Below are 19,280 nucleotides of genomic sequence, written 5' to 3'. Positions count from 1 at the left end.
CTAGCTGACCGTGAGGTGCCGGCTGCCACTTCTGAGGCAGAAATCGGGAGCTGCTATTTCACAAACCCTCCGTCAGGGCCCTTCTACCTCCCCAGCCGCGGCCCTCAGGTCTCAGCCAGCGACCACACAACCTCAGGCGGCGGGTTCCCAGCCTCCCGCCTCCCACCTTCCGAGGCCAGCGAGAGCTTCCGAGACACGCGCCGCTCAGTGGGGAGTGGCCTCGGCCCCGCCCCTGTGCGTGCCACATTGTTGCGCCGAGGCGTTTCAAGGGGCGTGCCGCGGTTGCTAGGCGACCACACCACTCCCCTTCCCGCCCCTGCTGCTCCTCTGGCAGTTGTCGACCCCAGCCAGTCCCGAGCGGACGCGCTGGGAGCTGCACTGTGTGGAAGAGAGTTACCGAGGAAACGTCGCGGCCCGGGAGGCAGCCGCCCCAGCTCAGGTGGACGCTGCTCGCCTGACCGTCCAAACGCCGCCCCTCCCTCCGGGGGGTCCGGAGCTAACGGATGGGAGGCACAGCTCGCGGGTCCGGGCGGAAAGATGCGGGGCCGCCAGGAGTCGGACTCCCGCCCCAGCCGCGGAGGTAACGGCGCCGGGGGATAACGAGCTGGGGCTCCCGAAGGAGCCGCTGCAGCTGGCAGGCGAGGTCGGGGGGCGTGGATGGACTGGGCTGGAGGTTGAGCGAGCCCCCAAGCAGTAAGGACGAGGGAAGGGGTCTGACTCCCTCTCCGGGACTGGCCCACCCTCTTCCTCTCCATCAGCTCCCCTGCCCCCAGCCCAGCGCGGGAGTGGGCTAGAAAGGAGTTAGGGAAAGAAGAATTCCCACCCTGGGGATTATTTCTGAAGTCCTAAATCGGGGGTATATGGTAGGAACTCTGAGAAGCTGGGATTTTTTGGTGGGGCTTTTTAGCAAACTGGGGGAGACCGGGAGCAATACCTTTTCAAATAAGCCCTGTTGCTCAGAGCAGATAACCAAGGGCTTTGCCGTGAGGGGTGTAGGTGAGGGGCTCTGCTGAGTAGGACTTTTTGTGGATCGTGTTTTGAGAGATTCTCCACCTTTCATAGGATTTTACACCTTAATGGAGAGTAGGGACCACCTGCCCACTTCATTTGCATGGAGACTACCTTTGGGTAATTTCCTTTGGCTATTTCTAGGAAATCTTGTAGGTCTTCAGTCTGTCTTTTTCTTTGTAAATGTGGACGTCTGTCCCATTTTGTTTGCTTTATTCATGCTGTTGGCAAAGAATCAGTCACATCCAGAATTTCTGGTTCTTGTCAATGAAGCAGTTCCCGTTAAAGGTATAATTTTATCAGAATGTAAGCATGTTTTTTAAAAAGAGAACATTCCAAAAATATTTGTAGTGGGTTTTCTGTTTGGTTTTTGTTTTTCGGTTTTCTTTTTGTCTTTGTATTCCTATAACACATCGATTAAGAAAACTCTAGAACTAATTTTACAAAACAGTTTTTATAAGCCACTAAAATATTCCAGCATAGTTTTAAAGATTAAAAAAAATTCTTCCCTTGCAGCTGGCTCATTATCATTGTATTCATAGTATATCATGTAAAAATGATACAATGAAATGCTGATGTGTGTTACTGGGAAATCCATGTTCTTGGTGGCAGATGAAATACATTATTCAGAGCCATCTTGTGGATTAAATAAATCCTCTCCGTCTTTTGTGTTCCCTTCCAGCGGTGGAGGGAGGCACAGTGTTAAAGAGCAGAGAAATTATCATTTGGCATTTAGCTTCCACCATCCACCCGAAAATTAAGTGGGTAAAGATGTGAAATCCAGTATGTTTTGTAATTTAGAGAATCCCTATAGTATTTGCTGTAGAATTCACTGTAGTTTTCTACAAGTTAGATAGATGTTAAGTAGGAAAGTAAATAAATAAATTTAGAGAAAGCACTAAGAAGGCCTTTTATTTCTTGCTTGTGAGACCCAGAAGTGTGTAGACTGGAACTATTCTTCCCTTTACAACATGAGGCCAACGGCTCAGAGAGGAAGGTAGAGTAGCCAGTGGTAGAGCTGAGATTAGAATCCAAGTCTCCGACTTGAAAATACAGTTCTCTGTCTTGTTTGTTTGTTCTGGTTAGCTTTTAGGCTTCAGATTTCAACTAGCCTTCGTTTTCAAGTAGTAAGTTAAATGAGATTCTCTTGATGGTCCCTATTGTTAACAACATTCAGAAAGTACGACTTATTTCAACAATTTCAAACTATAAACCTAGAAATGCTGTCCTTTCTTTCAAAATAAAAAAAGGAGGAAAAGTTGGGTTTCCTCCCTTCCTCTGCCAAATACCCCTGTGGTGTGTATTCAGTGCCAAAATGCAGTGTGGACATTTGTTTGTATTAATTATTCTTTGTAGCAGATATGAAGCAGTTAAAAGGTGTTTTGGAAATACAAATTTATATACTTCAGTTACTGACAGATTTTATCTGTAATCCTTTCAACTAGATTGGATGATTTTGTCAATGATACCGTGGTGATAATAGATGAAACCAAAGGCTCACCCTGTTCAAATGCACTCCGCAATCCTTCTGAACCACCTCTACCCAGAAGACTAAATGTAAGTAAATGAAGTAATTCTTTGAGCTCTAATGGGCCTGGAAAGGAGGAAGTGCGACTTTAAATGGTCAAGGTACAGTTACATGTCACTGGTAACCCAGGCTCTTTTTTATTCACTTTTGGTTTCTCTTGACTTTGAAATAACAATTTCTGTGGTCCAAGTTCAGCTTTTCAGAATGATTTTGATTTGGAGCCCACCTATTCCTTTCAATCACTGGGGTAAATAGGGAAAAAAATGACGTGCTACTTTTATCTAGATAGTGTTTGTTTGTTTGTTTTTTTGCGGTACGCGGGCCTCTCACCGTTGTGGCCTCTCCCGTTGCGGAGCACAGGCTCCAGATGCGCAGGCTCAGCGGCCATGGCTGACGGGCCCAGCCACTCCGCGGCATGTGGGATCTTCCCGGACCGGGACACGAACCAGTGTCCCCTGCATCGGCAGGCGGACTCTCAACCACTGCGCCACCAGGGAAGCCCTAGATAGTGGTTATTTTTTTTTTTGATAGAATGGTATGTACAGTATATTATGATGGCTCATTTTAACAAGAACAAGAAGCAGAAAATACCTCTGAAGTTACAGATCTGCAGATTTTTCCTGCACGGTAGAAATGCAGTCCTAGCTTATTAGTATGCTTAAGAGAAACATTTTATAGATCATAAATGAAACTTAGCAATACATTTTGGTTTCGATGCATTTAATCATTTTGGAGCTTGCAGACATTTAGCTTTTGACACCGTTTTATGTTTAAGAGAATAAATTAATTCCCATTCCCTCGGCACTCATAGAGTGGTAGGGAGAGCAGGGTTTTGGACAAGTTCCATGACAGGGAGAATCTATCCTGTGACTTTAAAATTTGCTGCATATATCATCAACGAACAAACTGAATAATTGAGTAGACTAATTTATCAATAATTCTCCTTCATATTTCTGTTTAAGACCTAAAATTATTTCTATGTAAAACACTGCTTGCATTTTTCATAGTCCTTCCCAACGGTTTGTCAGCTTTTGCCATTAAAAATCAACCCCTTCACTACTTTCAAGGCTAATAATATTACAAAATACGGGCTACATATATTTGGAAGGCTGGTCACCCTATTTTTAATCTCCTTTCTAAAGTGCAGTAAGTTTCCATTCTCCACAAGCTTATTGTTTTTAATATGTAAAAACCTCTAAGAGCTCCAGAACCACCTATATACTCGTGTGTTGACTATCAGATTTCGTGGTTACTTGCTGACAATTAGCACATCTCTCTGGGAAACTATTTACAGTCCGTCATCATGTGACTTAAAGTCCATTTTAACTTTACTTCAGAGTTGGCCAGTGTTAATCACCATATAGTAGGGCAATTAAATTGTACGTTTCAGGATCAAAATGAATTTTTTTACTGTATGGTATTCAGAGTAACACAGCTTGCAAAACACAAGATTTTAGATTCTAAAACAATACTGTCTTTGCAAATTTTGCTGAAAAAAGTGCTTTTGACCTCTTAGTAACACTTATAGTTCATTATGCCATGACTCCATTGCGAGACGCTATTGCTCATTTCACAAAGTGCTTTGGCTTCATTGTTTATCCAAGATGCCCTTACATTCTTGTTGTAAACTATAAATCATCTGCTCATAGGCTTTTATTGGGTTAGCTTTGTGTTGCAGAGATTTAGGGTCGAGAACGATGGAGGGGGGTGTTTTATATCTGGACGAGAAGGATATTCCTTTTCTGAATTTCTCAACAAGATCTTTAAGACTTGATTAACGCAGTTGTAGATTCTATTTGAAATGTCAAGAGTGCTCCAAATTGATCAGCTCGGTGCTTTGTGACCACCTAGAGGGGTGGGATAGGGAGGATGGGAGACGCAAGAGGGAGGAGATATGGGGACATATGTATATGTATGGCTGATTCGCTTTGTTGTAAAGCAGAAACTAACACACCATTGTAAAGCAATTATACTCCAATACAAGGGTGTTAAAAAAAAAAAAAAGAGCGCTCCCAATTAACAATGTACATGAAGCATTCTTAAATAAAACATGATTAATCTGGCATTATTTGACTCTCTGGATATAATTACATAGTTAAACTATTTGAAGTCGATAGCAGACATTGGTCAGTTATTGTGATTATAACCCTAGACTAGAAATATATTGTGTTTTGTAACTACTTTAACATGTGTGAAAATTCTAGATTCTCCTAGAACAACGGAAGGAAGATTTTATTTATAGCACAGCAGACTTGATACATAATTGATTCAGACCAGTATTTGAGTTATTACAGGAAAGGAAAGAAAGCTAAGGCGAGAACCCCTCCCTGTGTGGAAAAATTTCTTTCTGGAATTCTTCAGATTCATTGGAGGTTCAAAGCTTGACAGTCCACAGGGGACTAGACCTGAAGTGTCTTGTTCTGTTCTGGAAGCCACACTTGCAGAGAGATATACCGTGCAGCCCATAACGTGTTGAGAACGTGAATAGGATATAGTAAGGCAGCCTGACCCAGGCTGTGTGAGGTGGAGGATGTGATAGGGATGATGAGCCTCGAGAAAAAATGGTGAAGGCAGGACAGCCCCTTTTATGTATCTGAAGGGCTTTAACATGGAAATTTGGACACTCCTGTGTAGTTCCGGAGGGCCAAATAAGACTTAATTTGCAGAGAGAGAGATTTAGGCTCACTTTAAGGAAAAACCATGAGTCAGGAAAGCCAAATGACATCCTTAATCTTATTGTAATAGTTCTGTGGAAGTTAAATTTCTGTTCTTATTAACATTCTGTACCTGAGACCCTCTCTTTACCACAAACAGAAATGAATACCTCCAGAGCCAGCACAGCCTTACATGTAGGTAGAGTAGGTGAAATGCCCAGGGGTGGACCCTGGACCACAAATACCTTTCCTACCAGCTTGTCATTGATGACCGCGGGTCCTAGAGAGTCATCCCCTTGGGTTAAAGCATTGATCTTTTTAAAGGTCAAATATGTCTGGAGAGATAACCCATTAAATTGCATGGCAAGTTGAAAGGAGGTCTCATGTCGGGGAGAAAGTGGGTGAGGTGTTTCCATGCATCCTAAGGGAAGGCTGATTGTGCAGGCCTTCACGGAGCAGAAGGCATAGTTAATGCCAGATGTCTGGTGGAGGGAGTCTGGAACTGCAGAGGAAGGCACCACAGAGAGAAAAGATAAGCTGAAAGGGGAAAGGGAGGGTGTATTGGAGTTTAAACAATATATTGAGAATTTTGCCTAATTGTTACCAGTGTTTTTACATGTTTTATAGTTTCTGAGGGTCTTTCACATATATTATTAATTATAATTTGATTCACACAACATCCTGCAAGGAGGTATTATTATCCACATTTTAAAGATAAAGAAATTGAGGCTAAGAAACTGGGCTAAAGGTTAAGCCTACCCTGGGACCTACAGTTTTTGAGCAGTGTAGCCAGGACCCCAACCTAGGCCTTCTGACTTCACATTTCTTCAGAATGTGTCCCCAAGATTTTAGCAGTAAATATTTAGATGCATTTAGGTTAGGTAGTAAAAATTTAAGGAAAACTGGTTTAGATGCATGCAAATATTTGGTTTTGTTATGTAAATCTACCTAAAACCAAATAATTATAATTCCCTAGTTCAGCCAAACCTATCTCCTAATAGATTGTAGTGCCTTGAGGTAACCTGTTTTTTGGCACTTTTATAATTGTGAACAATTAGTGCTCATGTGAATGTTAGATGGATGGATGAGACCTTTTTTTTCATCCCTAAAAACAGGAATGGTTATTTGACTTAATTGCTGATAAACAAAATGTTGCATTATATTTACATCTTAGCAAGGTATTTAGGTTCTGTCTGCCAGCCTGTTTTATTTTCTTGACTAGTGATAGTTCTCTATTTTGGTATCAGAGATCTCTCCTGGTCCGTATCTTGCCTCTTTATTTAGAAACTCAATGGCAAAGTATGGCTACCGTTGTACTGGCTGCTTTGCTTATATGTAAGATGGTGCAGTGCCTCATTTTTGTAACTGTAGTACTATATAAATGTTTAAATTGATTAAATGACCTAAAAGAAGCAGGCAGGAAGTAATGTCGTGCTTTTATAACTAAATTAGGGGCTGTCTAAAGTATGCCAACACTTAATTTTTTTTTCATCCCTTTTTTGTTTTTTATATTTACATCTTTTATATTTTTATTTATATAGGTGATGGGTCAGGTGTTGTTTGCTTAGGTTATATTAAAATTCTCTTTTTTAAATGGTTGGCCACTTTGGATCATTACCTTATAATTTGTGTTATATTTTAAGAGATCATAAATATAGCTCAGAGCTTCTCTGGAATTATCTACCCCTGATCATAGAGGCTCTCAATCATACAGATCGGGGGTAAAGTTCATCAGGGTCTGTTAAGAAAAATAGTTGTTCTTTGAAGTATCCCAGACTTTTTTTTTTAAACAACAGTTTTTAGCACTTTTTTTCTTCTTTCCTTCTAGCACATTCTTATATTTTTCTTAGTATTTTTTTTAGCGTTTGGCTTTTTCATTGTCTTTCCCTCCATCGAGTTTCAAAGAATCTTATTTCATTTCAGAGGTATTTAATAAGTAGAGTTTTCTTCTGTAGGTTATTGTTCCTTGCAGGAAAAGGTGATGCCAAATCAAGTAAAAAGAGTTGTATACGTTTGTCACATAGGCGTTTGCTGAGGGAGGCTAGTGTATGTTTCTATGAGCAAGGGAGGGATAGAGAAAGGAGACTCTTTGTCTTTAGGAGAGTTTTACGAGAAGCACCCTGGGGCCTTAGATTCTCACTGCTATTCATCAGATACTTAAAGAATTGGCCTTGGTGATCTCAAGAGTTCTCTCTGGATTAGAAATTTTGTGATTCAATGAACTGAGATAGAAAGATGTGATCATTTATTTGGGGACCCAGGAGTAGATGATGAGGCCTTGGTTGATTCCAGGCCAAGGTCAACATTTAACGCTAGTGGAGAATAGTACAGGCACTAGGAGAAGCTGGTAGCAGGTTATGTTAATGTTCTGGACCAAGATTCAGAAGACCTGGGGATCACATCCTGCCTCTGTCCCTTTATCATTTACAGAACACTTTAATGTCTATTCATTTGCTCCTGGTACATGCCCTTAAGATTTGGGAAGATACTTGAAACAGTTTGTGAACAATATAGGACAGTATATATATAACAAGGGCCAGATTACGTGGTAGATTTGAAAAGCTGCAGTTAAGATGTGAGTGGAGCCATAGTTAGTATGGGCTTGGAGTAGTTCTAAGTGGAAGAAGGAGGACTAGCATTGGGCTTTGAAAGAGCGTAGGATTTGAGTGGATGGGGTGAAAAGCTTCTCGGTAGGAAGACATACCAGTTAGAAGGAATCTAGCATGTTTCGGGTATGGTAAGATGACCGTCTTGGTTTGAACAAAGGGAGGACTATGTAGTGGGGCTGGGGTGGCCACAGCAGTCAGGGAACCTAAGTATTAACATAACACAAGTTTCTAGAGACTCCTGCTTTTCTTATCTCACTTTTGGGCCTTTTAACTACACAACTGGCATGTTTTGTTGTTTTGTTCAGTCAGGGGGACGATTCTTTCATTCTTCCACCATTTTTAGTGACTTTAACATAGATTCACTTCTCTTTGCCATAGATCACCACTGAGCATTTAACAAGAGATCCTACTCAGTGCTTCCTGAATGGAGGTGAGATGAAGGTAGAACAACTATTTCAAGAATTTGGCAACAGAAGATCTGATACTTTTCAGTCAGATGGCATCAAGGACTCTGAAAAATGCTCTCCTACAGTTTCTCAGGGTAGAAGTTCAGATCGTTTGAATACAGTAAAATCCAGCATTTCATCCAAAACATCCAAAGTGTTGCCTCTGACTCCAGAACAAGCACTGAAGCAGTATAAACACCACCTCACTGCTTATGAGAAGCTGGAAATCATCAATTATCCAGAAATTTACTTTGTGGGTCCAAATGCCAAAAAAAGACATGGAGTTATCGGTGGTCCCAATAATGGGGGTTATGATGATGCAGATGGGGCCTACATTCACGTGCCTCGAGACCATCTAGCTTATCGATATGAGGTGCTGAAAATTATTGGCAAGGGCAGTTTTGGGCAGGTAGCCCGGGTCTATGATCACAAACTTCGACAGTACGTGGCCCTGAAGATGGTACGCAATGAAAAGCACTTCCATCGCCAAGCAGCCGAGGAGATCCGGATTTTGGAGCATCTTAAAAGGCAGGATAAAACCGGTAGCATGAACGTTATTCATATGCTGGAAAGTTTCACGTTCCGGAACCATGTTTGCATGGCCTTTGAGTTACTGAGCGTAGACCTCTATGAGCTCATGAAAAAAAACAAATTCCAGGGTTTTAGTATCCAGTTGGTTCGCAAGTTTGCTCAATCCATCTTGCAATCCTTGGATGCTCTCCACAGAAACAAGATCATTCACTGTGACCTGAAGCCAGAAAACATTCTCCTGAAACACTATGGGCACAGTGCGACTAAGGTCATTGACTTTGGGTCCAGCTGTTTTGAGTACCAGAAGCTTTACACCTATATCCAGTCTCGGTTCTACAGAGCTCCAGAGATCATCTTAGGAAGCCGCTACAGCACGTCCATTGACATGTGGAGTTTTGGCTGCATCCTTGCAGAACTTTTAACAGGACATCCTCTCTTCCCTGGAGAGGATGAAGGAGACCAGCTGGCCTGTATGATGGAGCTTCTAGGGATGCCACCACCAAAACTCCTGGAGCAATCCAAACGTGCCAAGTACTTTATTAACTCCAGGGGCCTACCTCGCTACTGTTTTGTGACCAGTCAGGCAGATGGGAGGGTTGTGCTTGTGGGAGGTCGTTCACAGAGGGGTAAGAAGCGGGGTCCCCCAGGCAGCAAAGACTGGTGGACAGCACTGAAGGGGTGTGATGATTACTTCTTCATAGACTTTTTGAAAAGGTGTCTTACCTGGGACCCCTCTGCCCGCCTGACCCCAGCTCAAGCACTAAGACACCCTTGGATTAGCAAGTCTGTGCCCAGACCTCTCACCATTGAAAAGGTGTCAGGCAAAAGGGCAGTAAATCCTGCAAATGCTTTCCAGGGCCTGGGTTGCAAGCTGCGTCCAGTTCTAGGAATAGCCAATAAGCTTAAAGCTAACTTAATGTCAGAAACCAGTGGTGGTATACCTCTGTGCACTGTATTGCCAAAACTGATTAGCTAATGGACAGCTGGTGTGCTCAGAGATGATATGTAGGTATTTTTAATTATCTTGCAAACCTGAAAATGGAAAAAAAGAAACAACACCAAGCCCATTCATGGATATGTTTTTGGTAGACTAGATATCTTTTTTTAACAAGGCAAAGCATTTTTATATGACTGTAAAAGAACTCTTGAAGGGCTAATTACCTAACCAGCTTGTATTGACCATCCTGGGATACACAGTAAAAGACTTTTTATAAGTCAGTGCATCTTTTGTTATTATTGTCAGGTGTTCACCAACCTGTGTATTATTCTGTGGGTTTAAATCCTTTTCTCTCAAGGTAGACGATATACCAGAAAGTATATCCTGAACATTCACTTCTAGTCTCCCTCGGCATCTGTTCCAGAGGCTTAATTTGGGACATGGCCGTAGTTATAGATGAGACTGAAAACTAGATCTCTCGCGCCAGCAGCCTGTCCTGTGGGCTTATGCTAGGTGAAACGGCTCACAGCAGAGTATGGGGTGGGGGAAGCTCCGGTAAGCTGTGGGTCCCCTAGAAAAGTCTCGTCAGTGCTTCCAGTGGCTCGTTTCTCTGCCCTTCAATTCTGTGATGCATGGTGTTTTTATTGTATGTTGTCGTTATTATTTTTATTTATTATTTTGCCACTGGTTTGTTTCCCAGGCACTCGAAGCATTTTACAGACATCTTACCACTTCACAAAGTACTGGCTTTAAAAGAAGTCATATGCATCCCTCCTCCCATGTCCAAGGAAGATAAAGAAGTTTTTGGCCCCAAATGACCCAGAACGTTAAAGGTGGAATCAGCCTGCAAACTGCAGTTCTGCATTTCCATGGACTCTTTCCTTATAAAAGTGATTGCTATCACATAACCCTAACTACAGCTTCATTGCTTTCGCTCCTCTTTCCAGCTATCTGCCACCTTGATGTGCCACAATTTTCTCACTTTCAGTTTAAACCGAAGACTATTCCCTAGACTGGGAGTGAGCTTCCGATATAAGAAGAAAATCCAGAAACTGGTGGTAATCCATTTCATTTTTTCTTCACTTCAACGTCCTTTCTTTTTCTCTGCTAAGATTTAAACAGGGAGGGCTGGTAATAAAACGAATTGCTAGCCAGATGGCTTATTCAGAAGGATGGTGAAAGGGACAGTAACTAACTCACTGCTGCAGTTTTGTTTTCTTCCCCCTGCCGTGCCTCTACTTCCACCCTCCTCCAAAACAAGAGTCCACCTGAACTCTGTCCTGACAGTGTGTTCTTCAGAGTAGACCGTTGCTTTCTCCAACACTGCTCTCAGGACTATCCAGTTCCACTTTTATGATAGAATTTAGTCTCTACAGATTCCATAAGGTCGGAACGAGGCTGTTTTTGTTGGGCAGCACAGTCACAAAAAGAAGGAAAATGCCATGGGCATGTTACTTAAGGAACTTTTGCCTTAACCAAAAGTATTCCTCACAGCACAGGCTGTGAGAACAAATGTCCCGAGCATGGCCCCAGCCTCTCAGGCACAAGGACCACAGGGCAGAAAAGGGTTCAGACTGTGACCTCAGCCTCTTAAAAGGGGGATGTCCTGGTACTTCTGGAGACTGAGCAAGTGGACTATTTAAAACCTTAATTATTTCCCCTACCCCTAGTTTATGGAAGGCAATGGAATATGCAACTCCTTTCAGCCCCCTAACTCCTGCTGAGTGCTCTAACTTACAGAGGAGTTGTGTAAGGCTCCTGCATTATCTAGGCAGAGCATATGGTGAGGTGGCCTTTCCAGTCGTTATCTGTGTGGGAGACCTACTCTCTTAAGCAAACTGTGTTGAAAGGACTGCAACCCCAGATACATCTGCCACGTGCAGGATTTCGATGTTTGTGTTGTCAGTGAGATATCACCTTGGTCAGCCAGCATTGTGTGTGACTTGGGAGAGAAGGGAGCCTGTGGCTGAGGTTGGCATGTGGTCTGTTTTTGTGTAGTGAATGGACCATGAGTTTACAGAACCTGGGCCAAGCGACAGGATATAGACAACCCATGACACTGTACAAATTCTAGAAAGCTCCGGGAGGGTGAATGGATGTGTTTATGCCTAAATTTGGCAACCTAGAGGGTGATGCAGAGCAGAGTCATTCAAGTTGGCATGACTGTCTTCTGCAGGCCGGTTCAAGTTTGGGGAGAGTGGGCTGCTCTAAAACATGGCGGTTGTGCCAGATGGATTTGAGGAGGTTTATGAGTGCGTTTCAAGTTTAGGGACAATTGTAGTTTTTAGAAGCTGTCACCCTTTTTCCAGCCACTGTCAGATTTTTGCTTGGATCCCTGCCCAGCCATAGCACTAAATGACCAAATTGGATCAGAGTTAGTACAGAGATTCAGGCTGTGCCTTACAGTTGCTGGATTGTTCTTCAGCCATTTTGTCATTTCAATTAAACAGGTCAAGTTGGTTGACTTTTTTTTTTTTTAATATTTATTTATTTCTTCGGTTGCACAGGGTCTTAGTTGTGGCAGGCGGGCTCCCTAGTTGCAGCTCGCGGGCTCCTTAGTTGTGGCTCACCGGATCCTTAGTTGCAGCGTGTGGGCTCCTTAGTTGCGGCAGGCGGGCTCCTTAGTTTCGGCTTGCAGGCTTCTTAGTTGTGGCTCACCGGTTCCTTAGTTGCGGCATGTGGGCTCCTTAGTTGTGGCATGCGAATTCTTAGTTGCAGCATGCATGTGGGATCTAGTTCCCTGATCAGGGCTCGAACCTTGGCCCCCTGCATTGGGAGCGTGGGGTTTTAACCACTGTGCCACCAGGAAAGTCCCACCTTCTTTTATTGATTATTATTTTTTTTTTTTACAGTGTGGAGTTGGAGAGCAGAAAGGTACTCCAAGGTTTGTTCCTGGGTGTGGGTTTGGGGGGCTTGGAACTACATTAGTTGAATCAAAGTAAATGAAGTAGTATGCAACATCATGAATGAGGAACACTCTGTATTGCTATTTGGAAACTGGATATGAGGCTCCCAATCTCAAAATCAATGCAACTTTCTCCAGGAGTCAGCTCTTCAGAAAATCTTGGCTTCAGTAGAAGACCTAAGGTATATGGGCATTCAGGAGGATCTGACCAGTCTTCCAGACAGAAACATTTCCACTATCGTGACAAAGTGATGAGGGCAGTTTGGCTGGGTTGCGTTGTTCCCTGAAGTGTGTGGGTGGAATGGCTTTTGTAGTTAGAGGGCAGGGACCGGGCTGGTTCATCTTTGTGACCCCCTCACTTGGGAGCAGCAGCCAACACCTTCCTCACCCTTCACCACCACCATCATCACTCCCTCCTCATCTCACTTGGTTCCTCTGAATCTGGATCCCATGATCGTGTCTCATTGGCACCAATTCCCCTTCCTCCTTGCCCTTCTCACTGAACTAGCCTCATAATCCCTCAACATGGACCAAATATACATCTGGATTCTCACCTGCATTGTCCACTTTTGGGGGGGAAAATGTTCAGTTGTGAAAATGGGTACCCCACAAACTACCAGGCAATGAACCTGCAGCATTATCTCATTTGCTGCCTCTGCAGGATGGGAATTATTATCCCCATTAACCAGACAAGAAAACTGAGGCTCGGTTAGTTCTTTTTCGATGGTAGATTTGAGGAGCATCTTGGGGAGATAGAATTATTTATGCCTTATTTATTTGTCAGCTAAGAATAGTTGCTGCTATTTTAATTTTATAATGTCAGTGTCTTTTTGACGCCCCACCCATCTTGATTAAATTATCACTTTATTTGGTCAAGATTTTTTGGAGCCAATGAGAAGGATGACGGTAGAAACCAAAAGTGTTTGTTTTCCTTAAATCTCTGAAGGTGACAAAATCTGGAAGAGGAAATGAGGGTGAAGTCCCAAGTTTCTGATTGAGCTCTAGGAGTGAGGTGGCAGGTTTCTTTATATCATCTATTATTATCATTGTCACTAGAATATAAAGGTCATTGAATCTTACTGTATGAGTTAGTTTTATCTTTAACCACTCAGCTCCAAGAGAATGCCAGAAACTGTCTGCTAATTCTCTTCCATGTGTCTTCTCCATATCTTACTTCTGGAGATGATGTTCAGGTTTTTTAAAGATACACTGTTTCTAAGTTGAGAAATGGGAGAAACCGTGTTCTAATGTATTCCTTGACTGATCTGTGAGCACTGCCTACCCAGAGCCTTGCCAACTACTCCATGGCTTGTCAGCAGTCCTTTGGGTGTTTCCCAAAGTTCACTCCAATTCAGTAAGAGTCAGCAGTGAGGTGTAGCAGACAACGGGGACTTAGCAGGGAATGCAGAGATGGGTGGGTGATACGGTCCCAGATCTTCCTGACCCAAACTTGCTGTGACTGACTTTTAGCCAGTCCACTTCAGTGTCTTCACTAGCAGGCATTGGACTTCTCTTGCTACTCAAAGTGGGCTGTGGGCCAGACCAGCATCATCAGCATCTCCTGGAAGTACAGAGTGCTGGCCCCACCCTAGACCTTATCAGTCAGAATCTGCACGTTAACAAGATTCCCAGGGGGTTCACATGCACACCAAAGTTTGAGAACTGGATTCTGAAATACTAACAACCGTCATTCTCCCCTTGCCCTAGGAACAAATAAAATAGTGAGGAGACTTGGGTTTGATGCCTGGCTCCGAATATATTTCATCTCTGACTTGGGCAAGCTGCTTCCTCTGGAGCATCACAACATTGAGGTGTTTCTCCTGATTAAGGAGAATGGAGATTAAATGCCCAGCACCCACACAACTCTAACCCGACTTTTCTAACAGTAAAGTGAGAAACAAAAGCCAGGCCGCAAAGAGTGGAGCGGGGTCACTGTTTTTCACTTTATTGTAATTTATAGGAAAATTTAAATACAATTCTAGGTGGGACTTTTAAACGCTTTTTAAAAAAATTATTTGAAAAAAAAAGCATTTAAGTCAGATCCATTTGGCTTTCCTTGCAACCTTGCCAATCTCTTTCCATTCCAAACTGCCATCCAGGCAGGGACTCTTCTCACCCCTTTTATTGATTTTTAAATTCACAAAATCAACCGAGTTTCCAAATTGTTATTGACACAGTACAGAGCTGGGTAGGAATGTTTGTTTTATTTCATTCCTAAAATCGTGTTTTCCTTTCAACATGGAAAATTGGCTAATCCAGCTAATACCTGCTCATTTTATTAGACTCCACCCCACAGTGATTGATCTGTTCATCATGTTCTATCACGATTTCTCCTTGTAATAGAGTGCACGCTTCCAACGGGTATTCCCATTCATCATGAAGCTCCGAGTTAATCGGTTGTGATGCTACCGAGCATGTGCAGATGATGGGGGTTCGTTTCCCTCCGTGTACCAGGAGTGTGCTCACCTCTTGTCTTCTTTCAAGTTGACCTACGTAGTCAATCTCCGATCTCTTCTTTTTTATTTTTTTTGCTGTACACGGGCCTCTCACTGTTGTGGCCTCTCCCATTGCGGAGCACAGGCTCCAGACACGCAGGCTCAGCGGCCATGGCTCGCGGGCCCAGCTGCTCCGCGGCATGTGGGATCTTCCTGGACTGGGGCACGAACCCGTGTCCCCTGCATCGGCAGGCGGACTCTCAACCACTGAGCACCAGGAAAACCCCGATCTCTTTTTGAGAGAGGGTAATTGGAGAAGGGTTATGTGAGGCCACCTTCTTCTGGTCTGGTATTTGACACTGATAATAATGAAAAGGAAAATGCAACCATAACTAACTATGATATAAAGATTCTACTTCTGTCTCCCAGGGGCTCTGTGAAGAAGGAAAGAGTCTAACCTGCATCTCCTTTCCCAGATGAAATTAATTTATGACCATAGTAGTATACTTTATTCCTAGGTGTTTTAAGGTGCGGATTGGGACAGACAGGTTAGCTGGCTAATGTCATATTTTAGTTTTCATGACACTGAATCTGTTACAAACGGGGTTTCTTGCGTGATCAAAAAACTGAACAAAAGATTAAACAAAAATTTCAACTGTGAAACAGTCCGGATCTGTAGCAGCTGGTCATGTTGAAACTTTCTGTTTTGCTTAATTCCTAACTGGGCATAATTAAAGTTAAATGCGAAATTTTAGGTAGCAGCCGATAAATCATTCTAGGATTTCCTAACAGAATACTCCTACTACTTTAGTGAATCATGGAAAACTCTTTCTCGTTTACTTTTGATTATTTCTCTTTCATCTATTATTCAATGTCATGAACATGGAAGTTGGAAGAGTGACAATGATTGTTCCAGACTGCGTCTGTATGCTTTTTCTCCTTTGAGAATTAAGGATAAAAGCTTATCCATTGAACCAGGTAGAATTGCTGGAACACGCTCTCCTCTGTCTCTTCAGTCTCGCCAGAGGTGACCAGTCTGTGTAGCCCTATAACTTAATATGCACAGAGCAACTGTAGGCATCCACAACGTGAACAACCTGGAGTCTTCCAAACAAGGAGAGAGACAAGGCCAGGGATCAGCAAATCAAGGAAGAGTTGTCCTCTGCCAGGAATCAGCCTCTCGGTTTTTAATAATATTTTTAATATCCTCTTTTCAACATAACATGTCCCACTTTCACCTTCAAACTGTGCTTCCTAAAGCCCAAGATTTTAAAAGAATTTACTTCCAAACCTGGCCTTCAACCAAAATGTGATTAGGGGTAATCCTCTCCAAGTGTCTGTCAAATTATGCCTGCTAATTTCAGCGAGAAAAGTTTTTAAGTGAACCCAACCATGTAAGGACTAAAAGCTCTCTGGTCCCTGAGAGCCATAGCCCCTGAGATAAGCCAGAGCTACAAATATATCGTCTAGACTTTGAAAGAAAGGATATGATTCTTAATATAGCTCACCAACCACTAAGTCAAGCCCAAGCTCTCATAATTTTTTCTATAACAGGAGAAGCCTGCCTGACAGTTGACTCGAAAGATTCTCACCTCTTCTGCTACCACAGAAATAAACTAAAAAGAAAGGACTCCCCTAAATCAGGCCAGGTGGTGACCTGTGGCTATTTCAGCTCAGGATGTCAGCCTCTAAAGCATCAGGTTTGAATCATTTGGGATCATGGGATTCTATCATTGTTCACTTGAATCTGCTGACACACTTCCTCTGGAAAGTGCAGTTTGGCATGGATGAGTCAGTGGTTTTTTTTTTTTTTTTTTTAGGGTGTTTGTTTTTTAAAAGATAAAAATTGCTTTGAGAATTTTTCAGCATCTCATAACTGTTTCAAAACCAAGGCTGACAACTTTCCCAGCAGGCCCTGAGTGCTATACTCTGAAATGTTCCCAGTGTGGTAGGCAAGTTATCAATCACTGAATTTTTAGGGCTGTGCTGCAGGTACAGCCTCTCTTAATTTGATGACAATGACAGAGGAAGAAAATGCTCGAAAAAGAAAATATTGGGATGAGAAAAGTAGTGGAATGAGAAACAGCCTTGTAGAGATTCATCCTGTAATATCCTTTTAGTTCCCCAGAGCGTCTGTCCATAAGCTCTGGCATTGTTGTAAAGAAGGGAGATTGGGAAACAGGCGCAGTACTCAGGGATGGCCTGCTTCCCAGAGCCCTAACGATCAGCTCTCCCATCAAGAGAGAGTTATCACATTTACTCTCCTGGGGCCTAAGCTTAGCTTAAGGATGAGGTCTGGCAAGCAGTTTAAGGAATGCAGCTTATTTGGGAAGTTTCTGGGGTTTTTGTCTGTGGGTAATGTAAAGCTTAAGGGAACTGAGCAAATGGAAAGGGAAAGAATGTTCTTAGGGGCCCTCAGGCACCTTAGCTGCTGCCTGCTTCTGATTGGCCCTGAGCCCTTCCTGCCCTGGCAACAGGAGCTAAGTGGACACGGAAGAACTGCCTTCTGCCACCCTTGAATTGTCCCTTGGATTCTTGAATGGGCTTCCTGCCTTATGAGAGCAGGGCCTAAAGCTAGAAAAGGACCTTCCCATAACTCACATGAAGCTGCTGCATGTTAGAAAAACTAACTTCGGCTGGAGAAACTACAGACCAGGGGGAAGTTAAGAGAACATAGCTGTTCAGATTTCCCCATGATCTAGTACACCCCAAGCCAGGACACTCCTATGGTTTTTTGTTCCATTTAAGGCAAAAGCTTATCAGAGCTTAGAAAAGGCAGTGAAATGGCAATGAGACCTCAAGGTGTGTTGTCCTTTGCTTTTCAATGTCCGGGAAGACATCAGTCCAGAGGCACATGAACTGACTGTGGCTAGACGGTACCAATGCCGAGGGCTGATCTTGACCTTTCTGTAGCATGCGTTTGGGTGCAATGCGCCCTGCTTGTTTACAGAGGCTGCTCAGCCCTGCCTTTGCAAGTGGCTGCTGACAGCTTCTGATGGCAAGCAGACTCAGGACACCCAATCCAAACCACCACGGACAATTCTTAATCGTCCCTGGGGTGGAACCCTGGCCCAAACTAAACTCACCTCTGCCCTCCTGAAGCCCATCCATACAGGCCTTTATTGGTGCATTTATTCTCTTGACAGTGACTTACTGAGCAACTGCTGTGTGTGTGAAAAAGAGGACTCTAGTGGCATTTGTCAGGGATGGAGCGCGCCAGCAGCACTGTAGACTGTTCAGAATTTTAAAAAGCCAGGCAGGGGAGTTAGAGAAAATGCCAAGTTATCTACAGTCCGTTCCGGTTTTAAAATTTGAATAAATCTGCAAGTGAATGGGGTGGGAAGGGGAGAGAGTTTCAGAAGAGAATGTTCTGAGTCTGCGGAGAGTTGGAGTCTTGTGTTCGGAGCTGAAGGCGGAGGAGGAAAGATGGTGTAGAGACACGCTATCCCCTTGCTACGTGGCTCTCACTTCCCTCCGTTTCTGACCTTGAAGATGAGATGGGGTCACCCTCGGGTTTCTCCGACATGATTTCAGGTCAGGGGTGTGACTCTTGCTGTTCCCTCCTCAAACATCAATTCTGTTTCTAAGCTGCCATCCAAAGCAACCCCGGGGGAGGAGGAAAGGGCAGGCACCAGGCTTCCCCACCTCTCTTGCCTCTCTCTCCTTTATTTCCCTCGACAATAAGCTGGCTTGTAAGCTGGCTTGCGCTGCTGTTTTCTCTGGTTGCTAAATCAACATTCTTTACTTCTGTCCCATCATCAAACCCTGTCTGAGCCCAAGACTGAGGTGAATACATGGGATGGAGTCAGGAACTTCATCCCTGAGATCCTTTCCTACAGTTTTCAAGCAGCCATCCCACACTGTCCTGGTCCCAGTGCCCTCTCAGTAAACCCTCGTCATCCAGGAGTCCCTTTCCTCTCCTTGAAACCCAGAGTCACTCTCTGCTTTAAAATGTCAGAGCGATTTCCAGGCAAAGCAGCATGAGTGAGAGGGAGAAGCCTCCAGACCTCTCTAGGAGACCACAGGTGCTTCCCCTTGATCCTGCTAAAATAAGGGTCCAGGGTTTCCGCGGTGGATCTTCCTGCAGGGACAACTGTTTCCCAACTGCTGTGTCACACCCGACACCCCTACTACCTCAACCTGGCAGCTGCGAGTCAAAGAGTAATCCCTCCATTCTTGATTTATTCCCAGCCTTCAATTCTACTACACCCAGAGGAGAGAGGTGCA

The 19,280-nt window shown here is 43.6% G+C and overlaps 1 protein-coding gene across 1 annotated transcript; it reads left to right on the top strand.

Moving 5' to 3' along the window:
• Window positions 1-503: 503 nt before the first annotated feature.
• Window positions 504-9,752, top strand: LOC307049138 (dual specificity tyrosine-phosphorylation-regulated kinase 3; the record flags this gene model as incomplete). Its single annotated transcript, XM_079698528.1, has 3 exons — window positions 504-580; window positions 2,454-2,565; window positions 8,178-9,752. 3 exons carry the CDS (start codon window positions 504-506, stop codon window positions 9,750-9,752), a joined length of 1,764 nt encoding a protein of 587 aa, XP_079554654.1.
• Between the last annotated feature and the right edge of the window lie 9,528 nt (window positions 9,753-19,280).

This window comes from Hyperoodon ampullatus, assembly GCF_949752795.1.
Source record: "Hyperoodon ampullatus genome assembly, chromosome: 2".
In the NCBI taxonomy this organism is placed as follows: domain Eukaryota; kingdom Metazoa; phylum Chordata; class Mammalia; order Artiodactyla; family Ziphiidae; genus Hyperoodon; species Hyperoodon ampullatus.
This window is presented reverse-complemented; position numbering and strand designations above follow the sequence as displayed.